We start from the raw sequence: 24,628 nt of genomic DNA on the forward strand, positions 1-24,628 counted from the left end.
CGTCATCGGCATCAGGTCTAACTACGCCCTCCCCTCTCCTCCAAGGCATACGGTTGCGCCGATAAACAATCCCTTTTTCTGCCAATGCCAGGGAGGGAGTGCTTACACACATGTCACCCGCCTCTTGAATACGAAAGGCCTGGGAGCCGAGAAAAAAGAAAGAAAAATTATCGAAGTCTTTCGTATTCAAGAGGCGGGTGACATGTGTAAGCACTCCCTCCCTGGTGTTGGCAGAAAAAGAGATTGTTTATCGGCGCAACCGTATGCCTTGCAGGAGAGGGCAGGGCGTAGTTAGACCTGTTGCGGATGACGAGGCACCTGCGTGTGCTCAGTGATACATATATTTGTCGTACAAGTGTCCAGTAAAGATAGTTGAAGTCTAGCTGGTGTCCTGTGTGTGTGTGTGTCTTGGTGTTGTGTGTGTTTCTTACTGCTAAGAATATGATTCCTTCACTATCAGAGTTAGGCGTCTAGTTGCCATTAGAGATTTGTAGCAGTTACATGCACTGGAGGGGTTTCTTTCCCTGTGTATTTTCAAAAGCGCATGTATTTTCGCACGATGCAGCCAAATTTTGTCGAGCCACAGCGGCGAAAGTAATCATGTTTTGTACATTCCAGAAACTGATATGGCTACTACGAACAACTGGCTAAAAGTCTCTAACTGCAACCAGTTGCAAACCTGTGTTAGTTAAAAAGTTATCAGAAATTAGTTAACCAGCTTACTAAATACACCTCACCGGCTTTCTGGTGTCTGCTAACACTGGTAATATTATGCAGCAAAAGCCATATTTTTGAAAACTACTTATTCTTCCCTGAAACACCTGGTGCATATAAATACTGCTCACTTTCCTGTACAACACAGAAACGAAATAATTTCTTCTGTAACATGAAAGTTCCATGAGCCACATAACAAACCCGTGGAAAAAAACTGCATGCATACACACACATCTCTCCAAAACAGCTAAAAAATCCCACACAGTGAAACAATGCCTACACTGTCTTAAGACCAACATTAAAGGCTGCAAACACTAGCGAATTAAAAGTCAAACAAATGCCAAACATATGCTAAATGTCCCCATGGATGTAGATATTAAGCTATGAGCTGATTTTAATAAAAATGCATCAGCACAGAAATGCTTAAGAGACTTTGTTGGTGCACTATCCTGACACTTGTCCTCAATATCAGGCAGCCTGCTTGTTGTTCATCATCATCAGCCTGACTATGCCCACTGCAGGGCAAAGGCCTCTCCCATGCCTCTCCAGTTAACCCTGTCGTTACTTGTCTGCATCACCAGTGGAAGAGGTAGCGTCCTAGTGATGAGACGTGTGCACGAACAGGTAGCCTTCTCCATGGCAGAATGCAGCAGCAAGAGAACTGCACAAGAAAACATTCAAAGTATACAGTTATAGTAACTTCTAATAGAATCAAACACGGAGCAGCAACAATCAGTTAAATGTGCACTAAAATGCAGCACTCCGAGTGAGTTTGATAAGGCTGCTGAGTAATAGCATAAGCAGCAGTCACAAGACTAGAACTAAATGTAATGCGTCCTTGAACAAGAAAAAGCTATAACATGCTGTTGTGTTCAATTCTGCCCCCACATTCGAAGACAATGATATTCACAGGAACTGACATTAACATGTCACACCTAATTAGGCAGGCTCGAGACAAGGCGGTAGGTGACTATAGGTTCTAGGAACAGTAGGGGAGAGTTATTAGTAGAGTTCGCAGATAGAAATAGTTTACGGATTATGAATACCTTCTTCCACAAACGAGCAAACAGGAAGTGGACGTGGAAGAGCCCCAATGGTGAGACTAAACATGAAATAGACTTCATACTGTGTGCACACCCTGGCATCGTAGAGGATGTGGAGGTCCTCGGTAAGGTCCGTTGTAGCGACCACAGAATGGTAAGGTCTCGTGTTAGCTTAGATTTGAAGAGGGAACGGAGGAAACTGGTGAAGCGAAAGGCTATTAACGAGTTAGCATTAAGAGGGAAGGTAGAGGAATTCAGACTGTCGCTGCAAAACAGATTTTCCGCTTTAACTGAAGAAGACGACAGCAGTGTTGAAACAATGAATGATAATCTTACAGCTATCGTTACAGAGTGCGCCGCAGAAGTAGGTGGTAGGATGGTTCGACAGGATACCAGCAAGCTATCTCAGGAGACTAAAGATCTGATTAAGAAACGCCAAAGCATGATGACTTCTAACTCCACAGACAGGATAGAACTAGCAGATCTATCGAAGTTAATAAATAAGCGCGAGGTAGCCGACATAAGAAAGTTTAACGTGGAGAAAATCGAGCATGCTCTAAGGAACGGAGGTAGCCTAAAATCAGTGAGGAGAAAACTGGGCATAGGTAAAAACCAGATGTATGCGCTAAAAGACAAACAGGGCAATGTCATCAGCAATATGGATAAGATAGTTGAATTAGCCAAAGAATTCTACACAAATCTATACAGTAGCGAATGTAATCATCAAGTTACTGAGGGAGGCAGTCGAGCACAGCAATGGGACATCCTGCCAGTAACGAAGGAGGAAGTAAAGAAAGCCTTAGGAGCAATGCAAAGAGGGAAAGCAGCTGGTGAGGATCAGGTAACAGCAGATTTGTTGAAGTATGGAGGAGAGATTGTGCTACAAAAACTAGCCACCCTGTATACGCAGTGCCTTGTGACCTCGAGAGTACCAGAAGCTTGGAAGAACGCTAACATTATCTTAATTCATAAGGAAGGAGACGTCAAGGACTTGAAGAATTACAGACCAATCAGCTTATTGTCCGTTGCCTACAAGGTATTTACTAAGGTAATCGCTAATAGAGTCAGGAAAACCTTGGACTTTAGTCAACCAAATGATCAGGCAGGCTTTCGTAAAGGATACTCGACAATAGACCACATTCACACTACCAATCAGGTGATAGAAAAATGCGCGGAATATAACCAACCCCTATATATAGCCTTCATTGATTACGAGAAAGCATTTGACTCAGTGGAAACCTCAGCTGTCATGCAGGCATTGCGGAATCAGGGTGTGGAAGAGTGTTATGTGAAAATATTGGAAGATATTTATAACGATTGCACAGCTACTATAGTTCTCCATAAAGTCAGCAATAAAATTCCAATACGGAAAGGTGTCAGGCAGGGAGACATGATCTCGCCAATGCTCTTCAATGCCTGCTTACAGGAGGTATTCCGGGGACTGGAATGGGAACAGTTAGGGATAAGAGTTAATGGAGAATACCTGAGTAATTTGCGATTCGCTGATGACATTGCCTTGCTAAGCCACTCAGGACAAGAACTGCAAAGCATGATCAACCAGTTAGACAGGCAGAGCAGAACGGTGGGGCTAAGAATTAACATGCAGAAAACCAAAGTAATGTTCAACAGCCTAGCAAGGGAACAGCAGTTCGCAATTGGTAGCGAGGTGCTGGAAGTAGTAAGAGAATATGTCTACTTAGGGCAGGTAGTGACCGCAGATCCGGATCATGAGAGGGAAATAACTAGAAGAATAAGAATGGGGTGGAGCGCATATAGCAGATTCTCTCAGATCATGATTGGTAGCTTACCAATATCCCTGAAGAGAAAAGTATACAACAGCTGTATCCTACCGGTACTCACCTATGGGGCAGAAACGTGAAGGCTAACAAAGAGGGTTCAGCTTAAGTTAAGAACAACGCAGCGAGCTATGGAAAGGAAAATGATAGGTGTAACGTTAAGAGATCGGAAGAGGGCGGAGTGGGTGAGGGAACAAACGCGGGTTAATGACATCTTAGTTGAAATCAAGAAGAAGAAATGCGCTTGGGCAGGGCATGTAATGCGAAGGCAAGATAACCGCTGGTCCTTAAGGGTAACGGAGTGGATTCCAAGAGAAAGCAAATGCAGCAGGGGACGGCAGAAAGTTAGGTGGTCGGATGAGATTAAGAAGTTTGAGGGGATACTGTGGCGGCAAGTGACAAAGGACAGGGTTAATTGGAGAGACATGGGAGAGGCCTTTGCCCTGCAGTGGGTGTAGTCAGGCTGATGATGATGATGACCAAATTAGGCTACCACGAAGAGATATTTAGCCATTCCAGTCATATGAAGATAACATGCAGGCCATAAAATATAAAAATTATTTTGTGTTTATGATTTGTCTGCACAAAAATTCAGGCAGCTTTTGTTTTCAAAAGTGATGGCACAAAGACATTGCAATATAATGCACATGTTGCTGTAGATAATGTATCATTTGGAGCTATACCAGGTGTTAGGGGAAAATGTATGAACAAAGAGTACAAAGGTGAGCAAGTTCGTCAGGGCAAGAGTGGCACACTCTAAAGCAAATGAATCAAAATATTAAGGCACACACTGCGTCAGATACAATACTTGTAAGTAAAGCTGCATAGAACTACAAGCGATAAAAGCCTCAGAAACGTGCCCCTAAGGGAGAAGCTGGACTGGTAGTTTTTTATTTGTCCCGCAGCACATTCCTCTAGTGCTGAGGCCTGCTCATATCTGTTTAAGTTAAGAATACAAGGGAAACAAGCAAACAAGTGTTCCAAAGAAGATAAAAATGTGCACTTAGGTTGTTCTTTAGGAAATTACCTGTCACTAATTGCAGCAATAAATACCTCGAGAAAGAAAATAAGTTATTTACACAGCTTATTACAAACCTTGATGGCACGGGAGAAAGGCAACATCAAATGCATCGGTTCAAGTAAAGCCAGGGGTCTTGTTAAGGTCACAGCAATAATTGTTGACTTAGGCTCAGCTAGTGTAATGCAATCAGTAACTGAACGTCGGCATGAATAAAAAAACAATGCACCAATACTCAATTCCAAATGCATTTCAACTGCACAGTGCAGTCAGTTGTGACAAAGGGAGTGTGAAAAAAAACCTCAGCAATGCTCATGACATCGAATAAGCACCTTTCTTCTGTAGAGCTAAAATATAGCTTTGCAGGGTTTCATGTAATGCAAGGATAACCTGGTAAGGTATCAATTATTGATGCTAGCAACAAATATGCTTCTAAAGCAGAGTGCTCCACTTGAACGCCAATATTCAATTATGCATTGCCCGTTAGGCCATGCCTATCACATCACTGGTTCACTTCAAACATGCCATACCTTGTAAGAGGTAGGTACTGCTGAAATAAACCTATAAAATTTATTTGCTGCTTTTAGACTGCTGTATAAAGGTCATGAAGCAGATAATTGTTTTAATTTGGTCTATACAGTGGTCAAGATTTCCAAGCACGAGAGGCATGAGGGAAAAAACTATAGAAAGCATTTCACACTATAACACAATGCACTTGACTAGGGGAGTGCTTTCATGACGCCCGCAATATCTTTTCCCTTTCTCTTGGTCCTCTTTTAAAAGAAAAAAAAACGAAAGAGAGAGGGAGCCTGGACCAGAAGATTTTTTGCAGGCTAAAAAAGACAAGGAAAATATACCCACTTGTCTACCTATCCTTTTACAAGTGGCACATGCTTGATATCCAGTGTCAATGGCTGATAGGCTGAACCAGCAGGTCTTGATGTCATTTGCCTCTGGTTGAGGTAGCATTGGCTCGATGACAGATGAAAGCTGGTGCAAAAGTAGCGTGATGATACCGGTGGAGCAGCTGTACAGGGCTTGACTGCGGGTGCATTTGAAGAAAGGCTGCATTAGAGCCATGCTTTCATAAACATCACAGAAGCCACATCCCATTAAAACCTCTAGCTGTTCAGTCCAATGTGTTCATGAGTGGAGGCTAATTATTAATTACCTATGCCTCCAATAGTTAGCAAAAAAATGGTTTACAAAGCTTGTCATACTTTTCTTAAAGTTATTATTCGCGAATCACGTTATACTTTTATCGCTTCAGACTGAAAATGGGGGAATGACATAAATGTAGTGAACGTAAAAAAATAAAATGACAACAAACCTTCCATTGTGCGATTACCTCAGCTGCACTGCAATGGAATGGTTCTGCTATTTTTAATCGTCGTTTCGTTGACCAGAACTATCAAGAAACACAGCACTTGATGTGACTGCGACGTAGAACGGGCAATGCTCCTCATCCAGTAAACACTCAGGCAGCAGAATCAAAAGACGCACGCCGCTACAAGCACTTTTCGTTCTTATGGTCTCCTTTTCACGCGCTGCTCCTGTTCAGTCGGAATAACGAATCAAGCAGCACCCCATAGTTCTCGGCGTGCAACCAAATTCTATCACATAACTCCTGCGCCGAGGAGCTGACGCAAACAGCGTGAGGCGGCGGGTTAAAAGTTGCATAGTTGGCAAGCGAGCGTGTCAGAACACCTTCTCTCTGCAAACGATCGCGTGGTGCCCGCATTTTGCACCTCACTGCGAACAAGACGTGAAGACCAACCCAAATGCATTCGCAGCCCTCAATCATACCCCCGACACATCGCAGAAGTCATTTTCCAGTTCTGTACTTACATTTGTCAACGTTCACGGCAAGCCGTTTCTTCTATCGGGCATCGGGCGCCGGCCGCTCTCGGCGTGGTTGCGTGCAGTACGTCAGAGCAGTTTTTGAGCACTGCGTGCGCGTAAGAACGTCTTCCGCAGCACTGGAGCCATCTGTCACCTTCCGAGTTCAGTCACACTACCACAACACTAACGAGGCCGCACATTTAACACAAACAAACTGAAGAAACGCACCCACATCACAACCGTCGCACCCCGCCAACAGAGTCGTTTCAGCGTCCTAAAAAAGATAGTGTAGCGCGCGGCCAACATGAGACTCGCAATCCGCCGCCAGCGAACGGAAAGGTGGCGCTAATGTCGCCTAACTTTACACGCGTTAAAAAAAGAATTGATAAAGCCCTTTTTGCCACAAACTTGTTGCATTAAACGACAAAATATTTTGTTTCAATTACAAAGTCAGCAAATTGGAATGATTGCGGTGAAAAAATGCGACTACTCACAAGCATCTGTTTCTGGCGGCGCTGCGAACGAAAGCTTGGAAAACCGGGCAGCATGCCGGGCAGCTACAGGCGACGCATCTGGGGCCAGGAAAGCCGCAGCCGCTGCACGGCTGCACTGTCTGCCTAGTTCTAAGGCTATAACTCAGCTCCCGGTAACTGCGTCGCAGAATAAGGAATGATGATGATGTTGCCAAACGCTACTGGTTTCGGTTTTTATTTTCGCATATTGTGTGGCTTAGCGTACTCTACACAGCTTGGCTCATGCGATTTAGTGTACGTGTGTGTACCTAGGGAACACGAGCGTTCGCACGCCGCTCTAGTGTGACGCGCGAAACTTTCAAGGCTGCGCTGCAGCATCGCCTCTGTTTTGTGTGTGTTTATATCACGTCATTGGACACCTTGCACGCTCTTTGCTCGAGCGAGCCCCGCCGACATTCGCGCTACCGTAGTCATTTTGTGTGCTTCCTTGATTGCTTTTTGCCTCTGCCTTATGCGGTCCTCGGCTCGGCCTCACGTCCGCTGATGGCAGTAAGAAAAGGCGAAGACTGAACACATGCTTTCGCGCGTCTACTCCGTATGACTACGTTAAAACCCAACACTTTATTCCAGGATTCCTTAGTCATTGCATTACGGGAAGATAGAAAATACAGCTCTCACCACGTTTTCCCTCGCCACAGCTTCGTACCGTGTTTGCGTTGAAGGAGATGCAAGTGAAGATGCGGAAGAGGCACTGCGCCTGTGTTTTAGCGGTGCTCAAAGTGGGGGCTGCTCTCACCCTAGCTTTTTCCATACTGGAAGCTCCTCTGTGGCTCAGTACTACCGAAAAATGTAACAAGTCAAGAATGAGGGCTTATAGTGCTCCAATTGCCGTGCACCTTCCTCATGCAAAGCCCTTGTTACCGCAGTTGAGTACAGCGGGCCGCTGTTACCTGTTTTGTTTCTCTATACTTCTCTTTATAGTATCGGCCGCCGAACATGAATAAAAATTAATATTGCCTTGCCTGAAATTTCGCATGTACAGTCGCTGAGGAACGAAGCAACTTGAGTTCTCGAAGCTGTAAGCCTGCACACGTTACACAGAATTTACTCAGAGCGCGAAGCGGTGCGGCCCTTTTCGCGCGGGGTTTTTCAGTCCCGTGCGATCAGCCATTGCTGGTCGCTCGAGGAGGAGGGTAGTGCGAGGGTTTAAATTGGGCGCTCCCACGTGGAGTGGCATAGTGTACCGGGCACTTTTGCATGGCGGGCAGTGTGCAGGGAAAGTGTGCTTGCGGTGCAGGTTCAGGAAGCTGGTGATATAATTTGGGCGCCATTTGGGCTAGCGAGAACGTGTTATTCAATGAGTGTGGAAACACATCGGTGCAATGCTAAACTTGAATTTTTTTGTAGCTCGCAACAATAATCCCTCTGAAACCTCAGAGCGAAACGTTCTTAATGCTAGTGTGTTTTAGCACCGTCGTACGGTACATCACTGTTCAACTGCACGTTAAAATATGACCTATCAAGAATTACAACAATATCAACACCAACGTGTTTCGAATTGGCAGAGTTGTTGTACAGCTCTGCTGAAATTCTTTGTTAGTTCTGAAATGTTAAATCTGTTTAATGACTGCCTGAGTACAGAATTTAAGGACGAATACGCAGCAGAAAGCATTGTTTTCGTGTAGAATGAGCCATCAGCGAAACTGATTCGCTGTAACGAAGTCATCATTGCGCTTATGTAACACAATATGTCACTAGCTCCTATTTTTTTCTTAAAGTTCTTTTAATTTCCTTGAAGTGCAAGGCAATAATACTTGAGTATTCTATGAATTCATTCACTTTGTACCAAAATTATTTCGTTTGCTGGTAACTTTTTTCGTAGACTTTATACAATCCAAAATTGTCACTAAATGTCTTCAATTCAAGGCACGTTTCTGAATTTCGGGATAAATGTTCTGTTATGAACTTTGCCCTTTTCCCCGCACTCGAAAATGCGAAAGCAGTAAATCTAGTATTGAGAAAATTGAACTGAAATTTCTAAAAATCCACAGCGTGCTCGGCTATGGGAATGTGATTGCAAATTTTTGTTTCGTCTTCAAGGTTAGTTAAGTTGCCGGTTTGAAGTTGTCGGCTACAGTACTTGATTATTTTTGGCTTTTATTTGTTTATTCGCATCACCAAAATGCTTTCTCGGTTCGTAGTATATTTCTATTGACAGCAGTATATAAGCAGTAAGAAAATTGTGTGAACTTTCTATCAACAAATGTTGATAAAATATGCCCTAAGAAAATGTGACTGCAAATGTTTGTTTCGTGTTCAAGGTTGCTTTAGTTGCATTGACATGTTAGGCTAGAGTACTTAATTAATTTAGGCATTTATTCTCATTATCAAACGTTCTGTCGGTGTCTATAGTATGTTTCTACTGACAGCAGTACATAGAAAGCAGTAAGGAAATTGTATGAACTTCCTATCAACGAATGGTAATAGAATATGCTTGGCTAAGGGAATGTGAGTGTAATGTTTGTTTCGTGTTCAAGGTTGTTTTCATAGCTTTGAAGTGTTCGCCTACAGTACATGATTTGAGGCATCTATTCGCATGACCAAAAATGTTTTGTCACTTTCTAGAGTATTTCTGCTCACAGCAGTCCGTAAAGAACATAAAGTATTAAAATTGAATATATCTTCTGTTTTAAAACGTTTTCCCATATCCTGATTACATTCCAAACGCATTTGCTGCGAATAATGTTGGTCGCTTTTCGATATAGTGAAATTGTTGACTAGCTGCAACAGATTCCACCATGCAATCAGGTAAGATGTCGTCACGATTATGCGAACAAGATAGCGTTAATCACCTCGAACACCATGCAGTTTCTTTATTTACTTCTCTCAACGTGTCAATCTGCACCCAGCTTTTCTAGTAACTTTCTATTGACAGGAGTACATACAAAGAATTAACTTCTATCAACGTTGTATGAACAATTGTTGATAGAATGTAAAAGTTACTACAAGGTTACTAGAGTCAATAGAATGTTAATACAAATTCTAAAGAAAGTTGATATCCATTTTTTTAAGGGGTACCCCTCTTTGATTTCACAGTGATGATTGTTGTGGCTTGCCTTCCGTGCAGGACACCATGGTGGCCAGCTTTGTAGACGTGTACAACCAGACCCTGCACAACCTCCTGGTGCCTCCGTCCCAAGCAGATAAGGCACGGCCGCTGCCGCTCAAGATGAGCAGCAAGGATGGGCCCGTCACGGTGGCGAGCCTGACTGAGGTGCCAGTCCAGTCAGCCCAACAGGTATGTTAATAAGTACCTTAACAGCGTGTAGGGAAAACTTCACTGACTGGTTATATTGGCGGTGCTGTTTCACCCTGCATCTCATCGTTTGCGTGTGCATATATACTCTTCGTACAGTGTAGTACTCTACAATGATTGTGGGGCTTTTGGTCGCTTTTACCGGACAATATTCATTTTCCCCGACCGCCATTGCCCGTGGAAATGGACTGCGTACCCACCTCGTGCCGTGCATGTTAGGTGGTGATGGGCATACATCGCAGCATGCTAGAAAAGAATTAATTCGTGGCATGACCCGTGGCCATATCCCTTATAAGGTGGTCATTGGTAATGCTGGGTGGGCTGCAGACATAACAGAAGCACGACTCTGGCACGCATCGAAAGCGCTTGTCTGCCCATAAACCGCTACAGCCATCTAAGGCTCGCATGCACCTTTTCGTGTGATAGGTCCAGTGCCCAGGCCAGCATGAAACTTTTCGTGTTATATGTGTAGTGCGCAGGCCACCTTGATAGGTTCCATGTGTGCCATCTCTGTAGCCCGTTCTGCTCAGGTGGTGTGGGCTGGGCAGTTTTATTTTCTTCTTGCCCATTATACCCTTCGTGCCGCCTCTGTAGGAACAGTGTGGCCGCGACTCCTTTGGTCTTGATAAACTTGGCAAGGATTGTCTTGAGGTTTGGATGCACACCACGCTTCAGGCTGTGAAACAATCTCCTCTCACATGTTTGCCGTTCTGAGACTTTCTTCTGCTAGTTGCAAGTTCAGGGCTCATCCACGTCAATTTTGTTGCGGCTGCTCTGTTGCTAATTTTCAAGCTGGGAATCTGATCATCAATTTCTCTTTCACTTGAGTGGCTCCCACCGTGACACACTCATGACGCCTAAACAAGGCTGTCCAACACTGCAAAATGGCCTGCACAGAAAATGGCAGCCGAACTTTGAAGGTGCAACAGCGTTCTTGCACAGCGCTGCTCTTAGCATAGCAAGCATGGATGGAGTGGTCGAATAAACACATGCTTGTGAATTTGGCCTTGCTTCTCATTGACCCGTCATTGGTTTGACACGTGTCAATGTTTGAGTGGGGGAAAGCTAAGTAAAGGAGGCCGCGCTTTGCGATAAAGCCATTTGCCCCTCGAAAAAAAAATTCTTTAATAACCTGGACCCTCCACCATTTTTAAAGTCGTTTTTTTAATTTATTCCAATTTTTGTGCACATGGTTTGCGAGAAAACACGGTATCTCGGGTCTCGCAAGGTCAGAAAAATTGGTCGGGGACTTCAGTGCATGCTTATCACATCGTTTAACTTGCTTTTTTCTCATAAAACAGTCTGGCAGCAGACTTAAGAAAATTGCTCCATGCTCGATCGAGAAAATGAGGTGCAATATGACATGTCATAGCGTCAGCTCATGCTATGATGCAGTTGACTGAACGCTCTTGGGAAGAAATTTGAACGGGTGCTAATGAACCTGTTGTTTTCTAACGCTATGGTAAGAGATGTGTCGTGCATGGAAACGCAGGTTGCAAAGGGATAGTGGGACAGGCGAAGCTGTCCCACTGTTTTTTCGAGTTTGTGAACCATGTATCCTAAGCCACAGGGGACAAGAGAGAGAGAAAATGGTGACGGAAGGGAAATCCTTGCAACTCGCTTTGTGCAATGGCATAACGCAGCATATGGGTTGTGCTGTACATCTCGTGGCATTGTATTGCTTTCATGCCTTCGGATGACAATAGCTCCAGTGGGGCTGCAGTGCTGTGAAAGGTACACAAGAGTTCAGGGGGGCTACATCGCCTAGGGCACACTGCGCTCGGGGAAGAAGGGACTATGGCAGGGATGGACCCACCCCTGTTGGTGTCGCAGCTGTCGCTTTTCAAGAGATGTCTCGTCACATGTTTCCGGTTTTCCCTGATTTATATAGTACCAGCTTTGCTTGGAAAACTTCCCAATGGACATTTAAACTCCCATGGGCGTCCTGCGGGTGTTCAGGATGTCTGCAGGACGTCCAAGGGGGTTCAATGTCTACTGGGTCTCTGAGTAGCTTGGTTTTCGGCGTCCACATTCCGTAACCTCTCTAGTGATTTAATTAATCAGCAAAAGTTTGTATCACCACGGAATTTTACTTAACCCCCTTCTTTTCGTGGCCGCATTTAGTGAAAAAACATGCGGTAAGTGATCCTTTCGGGGGAAATGTTTAAGGCTTCTGTTTCCTTTGCACAGAATATTTGTTATTTATACTTCTGTAGCTTCAAAAAAACCTGTACGGGGCATGCATTGAAATTTGTCATGCGTGCGAGCAGCAAGAACATTTCCCTCTTCAGACTGAAGCCTTGCTTGGTTTATTTTATTTGTGAGGATGCTGACAAGAGGTGCTTGTGCAGTGTGTGGGTCTAAATGTCTTGCAGTTCTGGTACAAAGAAGCCTCGTTAATTCAGTTTTAAAATGTCTCAATGATCCAACTGTCGAATTATTGAATGTGTCCTCAAACTTCCAAAAAGTGTGTGAAAGTAAAATTTATTTTTTTAAAAATGGCCAACGTCTATATTCTTTGAAAATGGTTATTTTTCGCAGTTGTGCCGAATGCTTTAATTCGTGCACGTTGTCGGGAGTGTTGATAGCAGAGCTTCATCATAAGTTGGCAAGGGTTTCCGCAGCTTCTTTCAGTGTGCAGTGTGGTAGCACATGAGCATCTTTGCATGTGTCGCCTCACATGAGGAGGCTTCACTGCACAAATAGCGAACAGCATGTGATGGGCACGGAGTTTCGGCGGGCTGAGAGAATGGAAATACCACATGTAGGAAATGAGAGCCGTATCGCGGTATCGACAGAGGCTTTCTGATTGTTGCCACGCCTGCCGTTGCATGCTCATAATAGGACCACGGGAGACAGTCTATTGTGCAGTTCAGGTCTGATAGGACAAGTATTTAGACGGTCGCATGTGTAGCAGGTCATACCACGATGCACCGTCACTTTGGATTCCTCTCTGAATTAACCGATGCCAGCTTAAGGGTGTCCGAATATATGAGCTTCTGACGCCATAGGCTCATAAGGGTGCTTGAGGTACTCCAGAGGCAGTCCTAATTTCCGAATTCCCGAGATAACGGGTGTCAAATTAAAGAGGTTTCACTGTACTCTCGTATCCGCTGCTTCTTTTCCCAGATCGGCCAGTTGCTGCGGTGTGCGCGGAAGAACCGGGCTGTGGCTGCCGCCAAGTGTAACGAGCGCTCATCCCGGTCCCACTCCGTCTTCCGCCTGGACATCACGGGCCACAACGCGCACACACAGCTCGGCTGTCGAGGTCGGTGCATTGTTTGCTTTGGCATCTCCCAACAGGATTTCTTGTTGCAGTCAACAGAATGGGGTAGGGGACGCAAGGCTGGAAAATCGGCCATCAGACATGCAGTAGTCATAGGACAGTAGCATGCTGCTAGATTTTCCAGCTCCGCGACCATAGTCTGCCCTCTGCTGCATTAGTTTCCGCGCTCTGAACGGCACCCGCCTCTTCAGTTTTGAAGGCTCAGAAGAGGCCTTCAATTCCGTGCTTTAGAGCAGGTGTTGTCCATTGCCCTCCCAACTGCTTCCCGATTAGTGTGCCGCATATTCTGCTCACCTTTGTTAGTTCGAATTTCAATTCATTCAAACTGAATCAGCTTTTAATCTTCGCTGCAGTATGAACCAGGTTTTTACTATAATATAAATCAATTATTTTTTTTCTCTAGTTTTGTTCACTTTTTACAGCATCGAAAAGATGTCTCGCTGCAGTGGTGAGCATCGGAACCGCGGTGAGCCATTTCAAAACGAGCAGTATTCTACCTATGCTGAATGCAGAAGCTGCCATCTTGGCTACTTTCTACAGCACTCCAAATCGTTGAAATTGCCAGTATTTTTACTTGGCATTGAAATATAGAGCTGTAGGTGGTTAAGCTATTACGCGCGTGGTGCTTACCATTGGAAAGTACTTTACTTGGCATGTACTGGTGTGACTGCACAGGGCGGCTGAACCTGGTGGACCTAGCAGGCAGCGAGCGGCTGTCGGAGTCACAGTCGGCAGGGACGCGCCTGCGGGAAGCCCAGAACATCAACCGCTCCCTGGCAAACCTTGGCAATGTAATTGTGACGTCCTCCAACCGGGTGGGTGCTCCACTACCTTTAGAGCATGGTGGTGGGTTTTCGTAGGTCATCCAGTACAGCAGTTTGGAAGGTTCTTTAGCTGCAGTATTTCTCCAGTCCTTTCAGCCGGGTTGTTTCAATCCTCTACCATTGTCGAGCGATTGCTGCTAGCCATCGGCCCTCGTGTCGCGGGCTGGGCTGCCATATTGGGGTCAGTACCAGGGATAGCTTTGTAGCACAACATTGCGCCTCGCCCTTGATTTGAATTCACCCGTTTGTCACCCCGATGTTTGGACTGTGCAGTTTGTTAATACGCTCACTTTTGTACAATGTTTATACGATTTTAAGTCAACACCCTCCATACCACTTCTCAGGAGCCTGTGGGCGCACTCCACAATGAAAATGTATTAGTCACTGGACTCGTCGTCCACAAATGTGCCATCGACCTCACTAGCGCACCTCTCATCTTAGCTGCTGCCGTTTCGCAACACGTCATTCTGACATCGTCCAGTGAAAACCCATGCGTCTTCGTCCCGCAAAAGTCCACATTTTGAAAACAGGTGCACCAACGATGCTCCGACTGCAGAATTTCAAGTTAAAAAAAAAACTAGGTAGATTTACACTCATACATATATAGTAGTAGTGTATATGACCCTTGTGTGAATATGCCAATCTACCTGATTACATCAGATTTACTCACTCAGTCGTTGCTATCCTGTATAGGTGCATAAAACGCTCCCTATGTCAACTTTTTCGTGCAAAGCTTATTCCATTACTCTGTCCCTGAAGGACTGATCCTGATGCGCTGTTAATTTTGCTTTTCTCGCCGCGGACTGTGTTGTTCAAACAGGCTGACCATGTGCCATACCGGAACTCCAAGCTGACACAGCTCCCCATGGACAGCCTGGACGGCAACAGAAAGACACTAATCCTGCTCAACATCTCGCCGCGGGAAGGAAACATAAGGGAGACCATCAACTGGCTCCGGTTTGCCACAACGGTGAGCACACTGTTGTCTGTGCTCCAATGGCAAACAACGCCTCTCTCAAAATCGTTGCCACGTATTTGATTATTTCAACCTCAAGATTTCTGCTTCACTCTGCGTAATCGTATATGTTTTGTTTTTGCATGCTATCATTCAGCTAAGCAATTGCAGGTAGTTTTTTTTTTTTCAGAACATGGCTCTTTTTTCTCAATTTATGCTTTCTTCAGCTTACTCACACCAGCCTTTTTCTCCGTAAACAGTGATAACTGCAACAAAGAACAGTGACACTCTTTATGGCTTAACACGGCATGTTAACAGGTAACTACGATTTCCAGTCCTGTAGACCATTATTTTCTTGAATTCTCGTCAGTGCAGCTTGTAGGCGTACTTTATTCCTGAGCATTTACTGCACAGCATGCTCGTCCACACTATGCAGTGCGCTTTTCTTTTCCGCAGGCTTTGAGAACTTTCTCAAACTGTAGTACCACAGCTCGTCACAGTGCAGTGGTGCTTCAGTTGCCTTATCTTTGTTTGCGCATTTGGAGATATTCGAAGCTATCTTGTTGTGCTGGATTGTTACAGTTGGGAATCAAAGGCGACACAGGATATGAGATTCTGGTTTCAGGTCGCTGCTGTTTTGGGAGCAAATGCTTGCATAAACAGCAAGAATGCAGTGACATCCAGAAAACTAGCTTTTTGTCTATGTTCATTGGCTGTGGAAAAATGGACCTCTTAAATATGCGGCAGTTGTATGCAATGGCTGCTTCTTTTCTACCGCGTTGTATGGTGGCAGTGAGAGCTAAGATAAGTGCTGACACTGTGGCTAGGTGGTAAAAACTTGTTGTTCATGGGGATTATAAATGGCGAACACTGGGCGCATATGGTACTTCCCAGTGCAGTTTTGTTGAAGCATCTTAGTCTGATCATAAGGTATGGTACAGTGGAAACGCGCTGCTGTGTATCCGGGTATTGAGTTTTCCCGGCTGCTTTGTTTTCGTGAGCCAGTCCTGGTCAAGGTTCCGGTGAAAAAACATGCAATATAGACTGAGCTGTTACGTCACCGTTGTGACAACGTTCCCTGCATGCTACGTTGCAATGGTGCTTTATTCGTGCAGGCATTTTAACAGCCTACGTTTAGCGCGTGCAAAAGTGGGCCAAACCGGCCGAAGTGCTCCGTTGCACCCTCACCGACACCGCCAACCACATTTATGGGCGCCGTAAATCTTGTTGTGGCTGGTGGGGGAGTTCTATCGGTGGTGTCACATGAATGTGAAAGATTGAAGGTTCGAAAACGAAACAATGACACTGCACGCACAGTGCAGGCAGTGCTGTGCAATGCTGTGGGAGATATAGTGGAATGGGTGGATGCCGAGGCATGCTTCTGTCATGTACGTTTACCGTGTCACCTGAGGCTTAGAAATTTGGTAAGAGTAGACCGCAGTAGTATTTTTGGGTCCATTCGCATCGTCTACTCAGTTACCTTATTCCCAGTTAGTATACTCAGCGACATGTACTGATGCGTAGATGAGGAATTGTGACACTTCGTGCAGTTGCTGGTGACAATACAGTCACTACGTCCACCTTTGTTCAGCGCGATCCGACCAGCGTTCATGGCCTATGGGTAGCGTGCCGGTGTCGCTGTTCAAAGGTTCTGTGTTCGATCCCAAGTTTTGTTTTCAGCTCAATATAAATTCTTTGCTTCCATCGTGAATTGTTGCTCACAGCCAATGACTGAAGACAACATCGGCTTTTCGGTACCCTTAACATTAAAGTGCGGAAAAAATTTCTAGGTTCCAGTAGACGAGGAGTTTATGTTTAAACATACCTGCCAGCTCTTCTGAATTTTTACCCGTGGTACGATTTTACGAATCTGGCCTGAAATATTACGGAAAATGAATTTTATTTGCCATAAACATTTAAAATTCTGTAAAAAAACAGATGCCGGTGGCAGCGCCGCCGTGAGAGAGGGATATGTATACCATCAGGGAAATTATCAGCAGCAGCAGCACCAACAGCTGGAACACTCTACAGTAACGCACAGTTAATTCGTCTCAACTCCAGTATTTGCTGAAATCTAGGCCGGCCTTCATTCTATGCTGACACCCGAAAATTGAGGGCCGAAAAAACTTTCCTCGAGTGTAAGCCGGCTGCAAAAAAGTTTTTTTCCGTTGTCCCATGATAAGTGTAACAGCGGGGCTGTGTACTGTGTGTCTCGTACATTTATTGCTCTCCATATTGTATCTAGCCATTTTCACCAAAGCTTTAGTGTTGGGAATGGTGGCCAGGTCGGCACCCATGAAATACGGCACATTCGCACTGCAGGAATTTGGCATGCCTATGGCCCACCACGCCTTAATCCAGAAGTTGTAACCGGAGGAAACCATTTTCAGTGATGAACCCCACTCGGATTGTTGCATACACTTGCACAGTGGGGCTCAAGAGGTGAATTCGCAATGCTGCTCTTGCAGTTGGCAGTTTCGATTTTTAATGTGAAAGCTTTTTTTGTCTACAGCCAGGATGTCGAACCGGAGCCGAACCAAACCCAGATTTTTTTTACCATCTTGGAACTGAATCCGAACCGCAACGATTAAAAGGAACTGTTCGAAACTGGTTTGGGAATCGGTTCAGTCCTACCTTTTTACGCGAGCAGGGTGTGTTGCTGGGCAAGTTGGTTTGACATCCTCAACATGCAGCGCTCACAGACGAGGGACGAAGGAGGGACGACACACACGGCGGGCTGATTGCGCCCTGTGTGTGTCGTCCCTCCTTCGTCCCTTGTCTCTCAGCGCTGCATGTTCAGGCTACCTTTTTACAGCACGAGATATTCAATTTTTAGGACAAAATGCCATGTTCTAGCACGTAGATTTACCCACAGAAAGCTCTCTGCGCTACAGAGTGCAAAAATGGCACCCTGTCTACGAGAACAAAATTGAAGGAAGGCTGGTATCGAGGAATCGGAACTTCTGTCATGCACTTTTAACAATTCTGAAGCACTGTACATAAGACTGATGCGACGTATTAAGTTTCTTAGACCCTCCTCCTTTTACATATTTGCATGTAGTTTTAATGAAATAGTTAGCACTGCTCTAACTCGCAAAGTACCTAATGAGAATGGCCCGCTTTCATTGTGTCATGTACTATAAATATGTGAAACATGGGCGCAACGACCCAGCCATGTTGCGCAACATTTAGTTTCTGAGGCATTCGTTATATCAGACAGCAGGTACTAAACAGAACCCCTAACGATGGCTCAGTGGCTGCGGCTCTCGGCTGCCGATCCCAAGGTCGTGAGCTCGCTCCTGGCCACGGCGACCACATTTCGATTGCGGCAGAATTTATTAAATGCGTGTGTGCTGTTTTTTTTTTATATAATCGGAACATTCATTGTTGCACGCGACGCAGATATGCAAGGAAAGGCAGCTTTGCTGCAGCGGTAGGGATATTCAAGAGAAAAAAAATTGAATGGCGATTACACAAAAGGGGTAGTGTCAAAAATCACGGGCTCACTGGCACGCGATAGTGGTTACGATCAGAAATGTGCTACTGCAGGGAAATGTCATTGCAATGAAACGATTTTCATGCTCTGCAGACGCGCTGAAATTGTTCTGCTTACAAAAAAAATTCAGGGGGGCACTTGTTGACCTAATGTGCGGTGAGGCGAAAGCCTTAAGCGCAGTGTTGCTCCTTGTGTCACTAATGTGTAGTGAAGATGTCAAGCTTCGCCTGTAAGATTGGAACGCGACAGCGTTTTGCAACGCTGCCAGGGAGTCCACAGAACGCCATCGCTTATTCGGCTGTACGCCTTGCTCGTCGGCAAATTGGTTATTGAGGAAAGGAAATCTATGTCTCGCATATCTCAGTGGACGCCTGAACCTCGCCGTAACGGCAAGGGAGGAATATGGGAGTGAACGAAGGCAGTGTATTCACTAGACGCGCCTTTGTTCATTCCAAACCATAGAGCTGGCATGGCGGAGCGGTTAGCGTACTGGTCTCGCACTCCGAAGACTCTGCTTCGATTCCACAACTCGACCAATTTCCTACTCGGTTTTATTTATTTATCTAGTCTGACTAGAAAGGTTAATTAGGCTAATTGGTGTATGAACTAAATAACTAAAGTGAGCCCCACTTACGTGGAGCATCACTATACGATCTCTTTAATTGGTTGCATGGCTACAAGCCTAAGCACAATTGTTTCCCCTCTGAAATTCGTGCACTGTGACGCCACGACGATTTGTACCAATTGAAACAAGGTTAGTGTAGCTACGGTTGACGGCGGCCACCCAGAGTATGGCTTTGTCTGTCGGAGTGTTGCTTTCGGAACAAAAAAAACAAACAAATAGATGCCAATAGCTAGAGGCTGGCTTTCTTGCCCTATTCTCGGACTGGTGGGTCTTGAAATCTCTCGGGCGTCTTATATCTGCCTCTCACTGTCGCACTTCCGGTTCTTGCTGTGCGAGATGAAAGCCTCATGCTTGTTGGCGTTCTTTCGTGAAACGATTGGGCTACGGCATGCGTGGAGCATTCAGAGAAATCTGCCTCGACTACATCTGCTTTCATTCGAAGGGAGGTTGAAGGCTGGTGAAAGTGCATTTTTACCAGTGAGTGCCCGGATGAGAGCTTAAGTGTACTCATGCACACACGCGCGCCACGGTTATTTTTGAGAAAGGAGGCTATGCTGCTACCGCAGTAAAAAAATATATTGGTGGCGGTTTAACATAATTAAGGAGAGAAGACATGCGAAAGCAGGTGTTTGTGCTTCAATGGAGGGGACACTTGCACCCCACCTTATGGGTATGACGGACATAGCTTTAGTAGGTCAGTGTTCATATATGCAGAATTGGCCCTTCTCTACTGAGCATTCATAGATGGCAGCGAGTCCTCACACCATGCACTATCAGCGCAGTGGCGCAGCAGTCAACAGATGCGCCATTGCACTGATAGGTGGCTGCGCCTGTCACAGACACCCGTAGGGACTTTGGAACCTGTGTTGTTCTTTCCGAGAAACCCCTCGTGACCAATGGTTAATTTAACTTAACTTTTAATTTTAAGTACGTGCTGTGGATCCGCAGCAGCTGTGGTGGCAGCAGCCGTAGTGCGTACTGGTGGTCAGTTCAGCAAAAACTTTGTTAAAATAAAGATTGGGGGGGGGGGCGGATGCGTCGGTTTGCAATCGTGCAAATACAGTATTGGTCACAGTGCCTAGTTCGAGGTGCGCCTATTTGCGCGGAAATAAAAAAAAATCTGGTTTTTCGCGACCAAACTTGGGGTGCGCCTATTATGCGAGTAAATACGGTACTCCGGCCACATATCATAATTTCGGGAGGCGCACACGTCAAGAAAAGGCAACCAATCAGGAGATTGGACTTTATAAGCATACACCTCTTGTGTTAGAATGCACTGTTGTCTGAAGAGTGACCTCATTGAACACGGCGGTACTGCGTGTTTAGCCATCACACGGCTTTTCCACCCGCTTAAGATTTCTGTTAACAGGGAAAGTTCGCACAGAATTCCGGAGCCTTTCATCAGAGCCAGAAATCTTAGCGTAAGGCACGATCGCAATGTATTTTTGAAATGTTGACTGAGGTATGTCCCTAAAAAAAAGAACATCACCACCAAAAAAATTATTTCATTGCTCACTATAGTTTCTTGTTTCTTGCACAGATACCAAATCACTCATCACAGCACAAACGTCCCCTTGATATGAAGGCACGCCCTAACTCGTAAAGGCCACGTTTGCAATGTAGGGAAGGTTTTTGTGGCTAATTTAATCTACATCTGCTGAACTCGCTTCAGTACAATGTTGTCAATGAAGGTTATAGGTAATGCTGCAGTGTGTGAGTAGATGATGCAATAACCAAGCAGAGCCTTTGTCCTCTGCCTTCTGGAGAGACCGTAAGGTATTCTAAGGGAAAGCGATCAGTGAGGGCAACCTTCTATCGCGACCATGTCCAGAAAAGACACATATGCGCTTAGCCGCCTATTGAGCATAGCTGCCAGGAAAGGGTTGTCTGTGGTTAAGAACAAAAAAAAAACTGCACCTAAGTCTCGTTGCATGCGGAAATGTGGAAGAATTTCTAGTCCCTTTACCACCTGTGCTACTCAGTGATGTACCTAATCATTGTTTGCAATTACAAATTAATGTATTGTTGGTTAATTATTTGATATTAGTTATTGTTAACTATTTTAATCAATTACTTTAAGTGACTACTTAATTTGGTATATAGTGGAGCATTTAATTAGTTTCATTAAATATTTATTGATTATTTTTCTTTGTGATCTTTATGCTTCATTCAATTCTGGACGAATTACTAGCAATACTCCAATTTCATAAATTACTCAGAGTAATTAGCTAAAATAATTGCCTTATTAGTTAAATAACTATCTTATTAAGTACTTCAGTCATTTAAACTTTCCATTCAGTCGATATTAAAAATTACAAATCATAAATACCTTCTTACTAGATGAACGACAGTTCACTCTCTCCACAGCCCGTGGTGACACATCCTGTCCACGCCACACATGAGGCAAGAAATCCTTTCTGATTAAAAACCCCGAAACAAGTTGCTAAAGAAGAGTGCACAACAGATTCACCAGACTTAATCAAGGGAGCAACAAATTCTGTCGACGCACAAGCTCCCTTTGGTAACACCCCAGAAAAGTCCCAAAACAGTATCGCAGCGCTTCGTCGCAACGAAAGTGTTGCGTATATGTGTCCGTGCAGGGACGACGTGCTCCCAACCCATCCAAGCCTGCTTTTTGTTTTTTTCCGGTACCCTTTCCATCATAACACGAGTATACGGTATGTCATCGTTGACCAAAGTCTTAAATTTAAACTGTACTTGAGAGAAGCGACGATCAGCTGCGTTTTTGAACATACTGCTGAGCTATAGGGCCCGAGATATATAACTCAAATTACAAAGACAATGTTGAACAGGTTATTTAAATAAAATATCTTCGGTAAGCTCTTGGCTGTTAGGGAGAGCCAGTGTTCCCTCCTGTTAGAGGCTGGGAACAGCTTGCAAGATGGAAAGGTGTCTATCTGTATGCGTAAAGCTGCCGGCGTACAAGACAGCTTCCTTCGTGAATAGTGTGTGGTAACCTAAATGGTGCATGCGGTGATACTGTCGTCGCCCGCCTAGGTACTCTGCTTAGGCGAAACTCTGACTGACACTAGCTTCAGAGGTGACTTATTACTCGCGAGACGAGCCTCTGAAACTGCTTAAAGTAGAAGGTTTTATAAAGGCAAAATCCATCTGCTTTTGCCTTATGTACGTGTGCCTCATAAGATGAATTCAAGCATATTCAAGCATTCAAGCATAAATTTACAATAATTCTCAGTTCATCTATTTTTGCCACCGAGAGTAAATTAAAAAGAGTAAAAGTGAAAATGTCTCGCAACATGCAAATTTTGCATCTTTCAATTTATATGCGAATGCCACAGACGAAAGTAAACAGCATAACAAGTTTCATAAAACCCCAGTAAAACGGCGAGTTGAGCGAGTTGGTACATCTTGAGAAAGAAACAGCGCAGGAACAGGGACTCAAGAAAAGAAGTCGACGGGACAGGCGCTGACTAGCAACTGAAGATTTATTGCGCGGAACGCGAAAAAATATACTCATCAAACAACCAGGAGCACGCATGATCGACGCCAACAACACTGATAAGATGTTACAATCAGCCATGATCTTCAACAAACGATATCTCACAGTCATGAACGAGGACGGATGGGGTGCTTACGCATGTGTCGTGGTTTTTATGAATAAGAAATGCTTCGCTAATATTACTAGTTAAGCTATCTTTGTGATTGTACAAGACCTTTGTGTCGTTAAAAATTGGAAAACATTGTTGGGCAGCAGGCGCGGAGGGGTTACTACCACATTCTCTGTAGTGCAAGGCTAGGTTCGAGAAAGGGGCCCCTTTTAAAGAGGTGTTATGTTCACGCAGGCGGGAATTTAGGCATCTTCCCGTCTGGCCTATATAGTTCTTTCCGCATGTTTTTCATATTCAGAAAAACCACGACACATGCGTAAGCACCCCATCCGTCCTCGTTCATGACTGTGAGATATCGTTTCTTGAAGATCATAGCTGATTGTAACATCTTATCAGTGTTGTTGGCGTCGATTATGCGTGCTCCTGGTTGTTTGTAGAGTATATTTTTTCGTGTTCCGTGCAATAAACCTTCAGTTGCAAGTCAGCGCCTGTCCCGTCGTCTTCTTTTCCTGTGACCCTGTTCCTGCGTTGTTTTTTTCTTTCATAAAACCCATTACTCTTTTTTCAGAATTGTTCTTGATTCAGAATGTTTTTTTGTCCTGAACCCATTTGAACCACCTGCAACTGGTTCAATCAAGTCCGAACCAGCTCGAACCTGAAAGGAATGTTGCTCAGGAGCTGAACCCAAAACTGAGTGTGACAGGCATGAACCCGAACCGAACCTGAAAAATTCCAGTTCAACACCCTAGGTACACCATGTCGGCTGGATCGTGTGCGCACAAAAATAACTATTGAAAAAAGAAATCTGCCGGACTGTGGTTCGAACCCACGCCTTCTGTATGCCAGGCGGGCAAGCAACGCATACGTCACGAAGTGTCGATGGTTGAAGCGTGTTAGAGGAGCATGAAGTGAACAGGGTGTGTTCTGCGCGACAGTAAAGTGTGTTGGGGGTGTGTAGTTACAAAAAAGAATAGTTGTCGATGTCATCCAAGGGTGACGTGATAAGTGACATACCACAACGGTAATTTCCAAATTAAAAACGTTTCTGACGTCCAAACGCAAATGCTTAGCATTTCGCTAATGCAGCTGACTGCAGTGCTCTATAATATTCGTATGGAGGGGGTCTTGTTGATGTCCCCACCCTTTTTTTTTTCGTTTGCAGGTCAACCACTGCCAGATTGGCACAGCGTGCAAGAACCTTTGAGGGCTCGGCAAAATGGGACGAGGCATTCTTGCTGCGATCATTTTATCTGTAATTATCTAATTTTATATAACATTCTTTTACTTTTAACAAGTGATGCAGTCACCCAGCTTGCCTAGCAACGTGTGCTTTTGCAATCGACACTATTGTGAGCAATGGAGAGCCAAGATTCAGCGACTGCAATGCAAAGACTGCTGGAGACTTTAGAATTGCAAGAGCTACTGGCAGGAGGACATCGGAAGGTGCTGTACAGTAAGAAGACACCCCTGACGATAGTACTTGTACACTGAGGCACAAAATTGTGCTGTGTTCATTTTGAAGTGTTTGTGCTGAGGTTACTGGTCCCGATGAAGAACTGACATTGTGTTGGAGTTCTGTGAGCAGGTTGTAATTTAGTACTTGGCCGATGTATGCGTCATGACGTGTGCAGCAAAACAACGGCCATCTGT

At 44.8% G+C, this 24,628-nt stretch overlaps 1 protein-coding gene and 1 long non-coding RNA gene across 2 annotated transcripts; one reads left to right on the plus strand and one right to left on the minus strand.

Moving 5' to 3' along the window:
- Nucleotides 1-419: 419 nt before the first annotated feature.
- Nucleotides 420-7,032, minus strand: LOC149355716 (uncharacterized). Its single transcript, XR_016291564.1, has 3 exons — nucleotides 6,420-7,032; nucleotides 5,433-5,613; nucleotides 420-1,375 (listed from the first exon to the last, which is right to left on the minus strand). It is a non-coding gene; the product is annotated as an uncharacterized LOC149355716 (long non-coding RNA).
- Nucleotides 7,033-10,019: 2,987 nt separating this feature from the next.
- On the plus strand, nucleotides 10,020-24,182 carry LOC149355717 (uncharacterized). The gene is made up of 5 exons (XM_089576170.1): nucleotides 10,020-10,184; nucleotides 13,332-13,470; nucleotides 14,164-14,303; nucleotides 15,133-15,282; nucleotides 24,141-24,182. The coding sequence occupies exons 1-5, from the start codon at nucleotides 10,020-10,022 to the stop codon at nucleotides 24,180-24,182; spliced, it is 636 nt and encodes a 211-aa protein (XP_089432296.1).
- Nucleotides 24,183-24,628: the final 446 nt, after the last annotated feature.

The sequence above is a fragment of the Amblyomma mixtum genome, chromosome 3 (assembly GCF_055824585.1).
Source record: "Amblyomma mixtum isolate Tamu chromosome 3, ASM5582458v1, whole genome shotgun sequence".
In the NCBI taxonomy this organism is placed as follows: Eukaryota; Metazoa; Arthropoda; class Arachnida; order Ixodida; family Ixodidae; genus Amblyomma; species Amblyomma mixtum.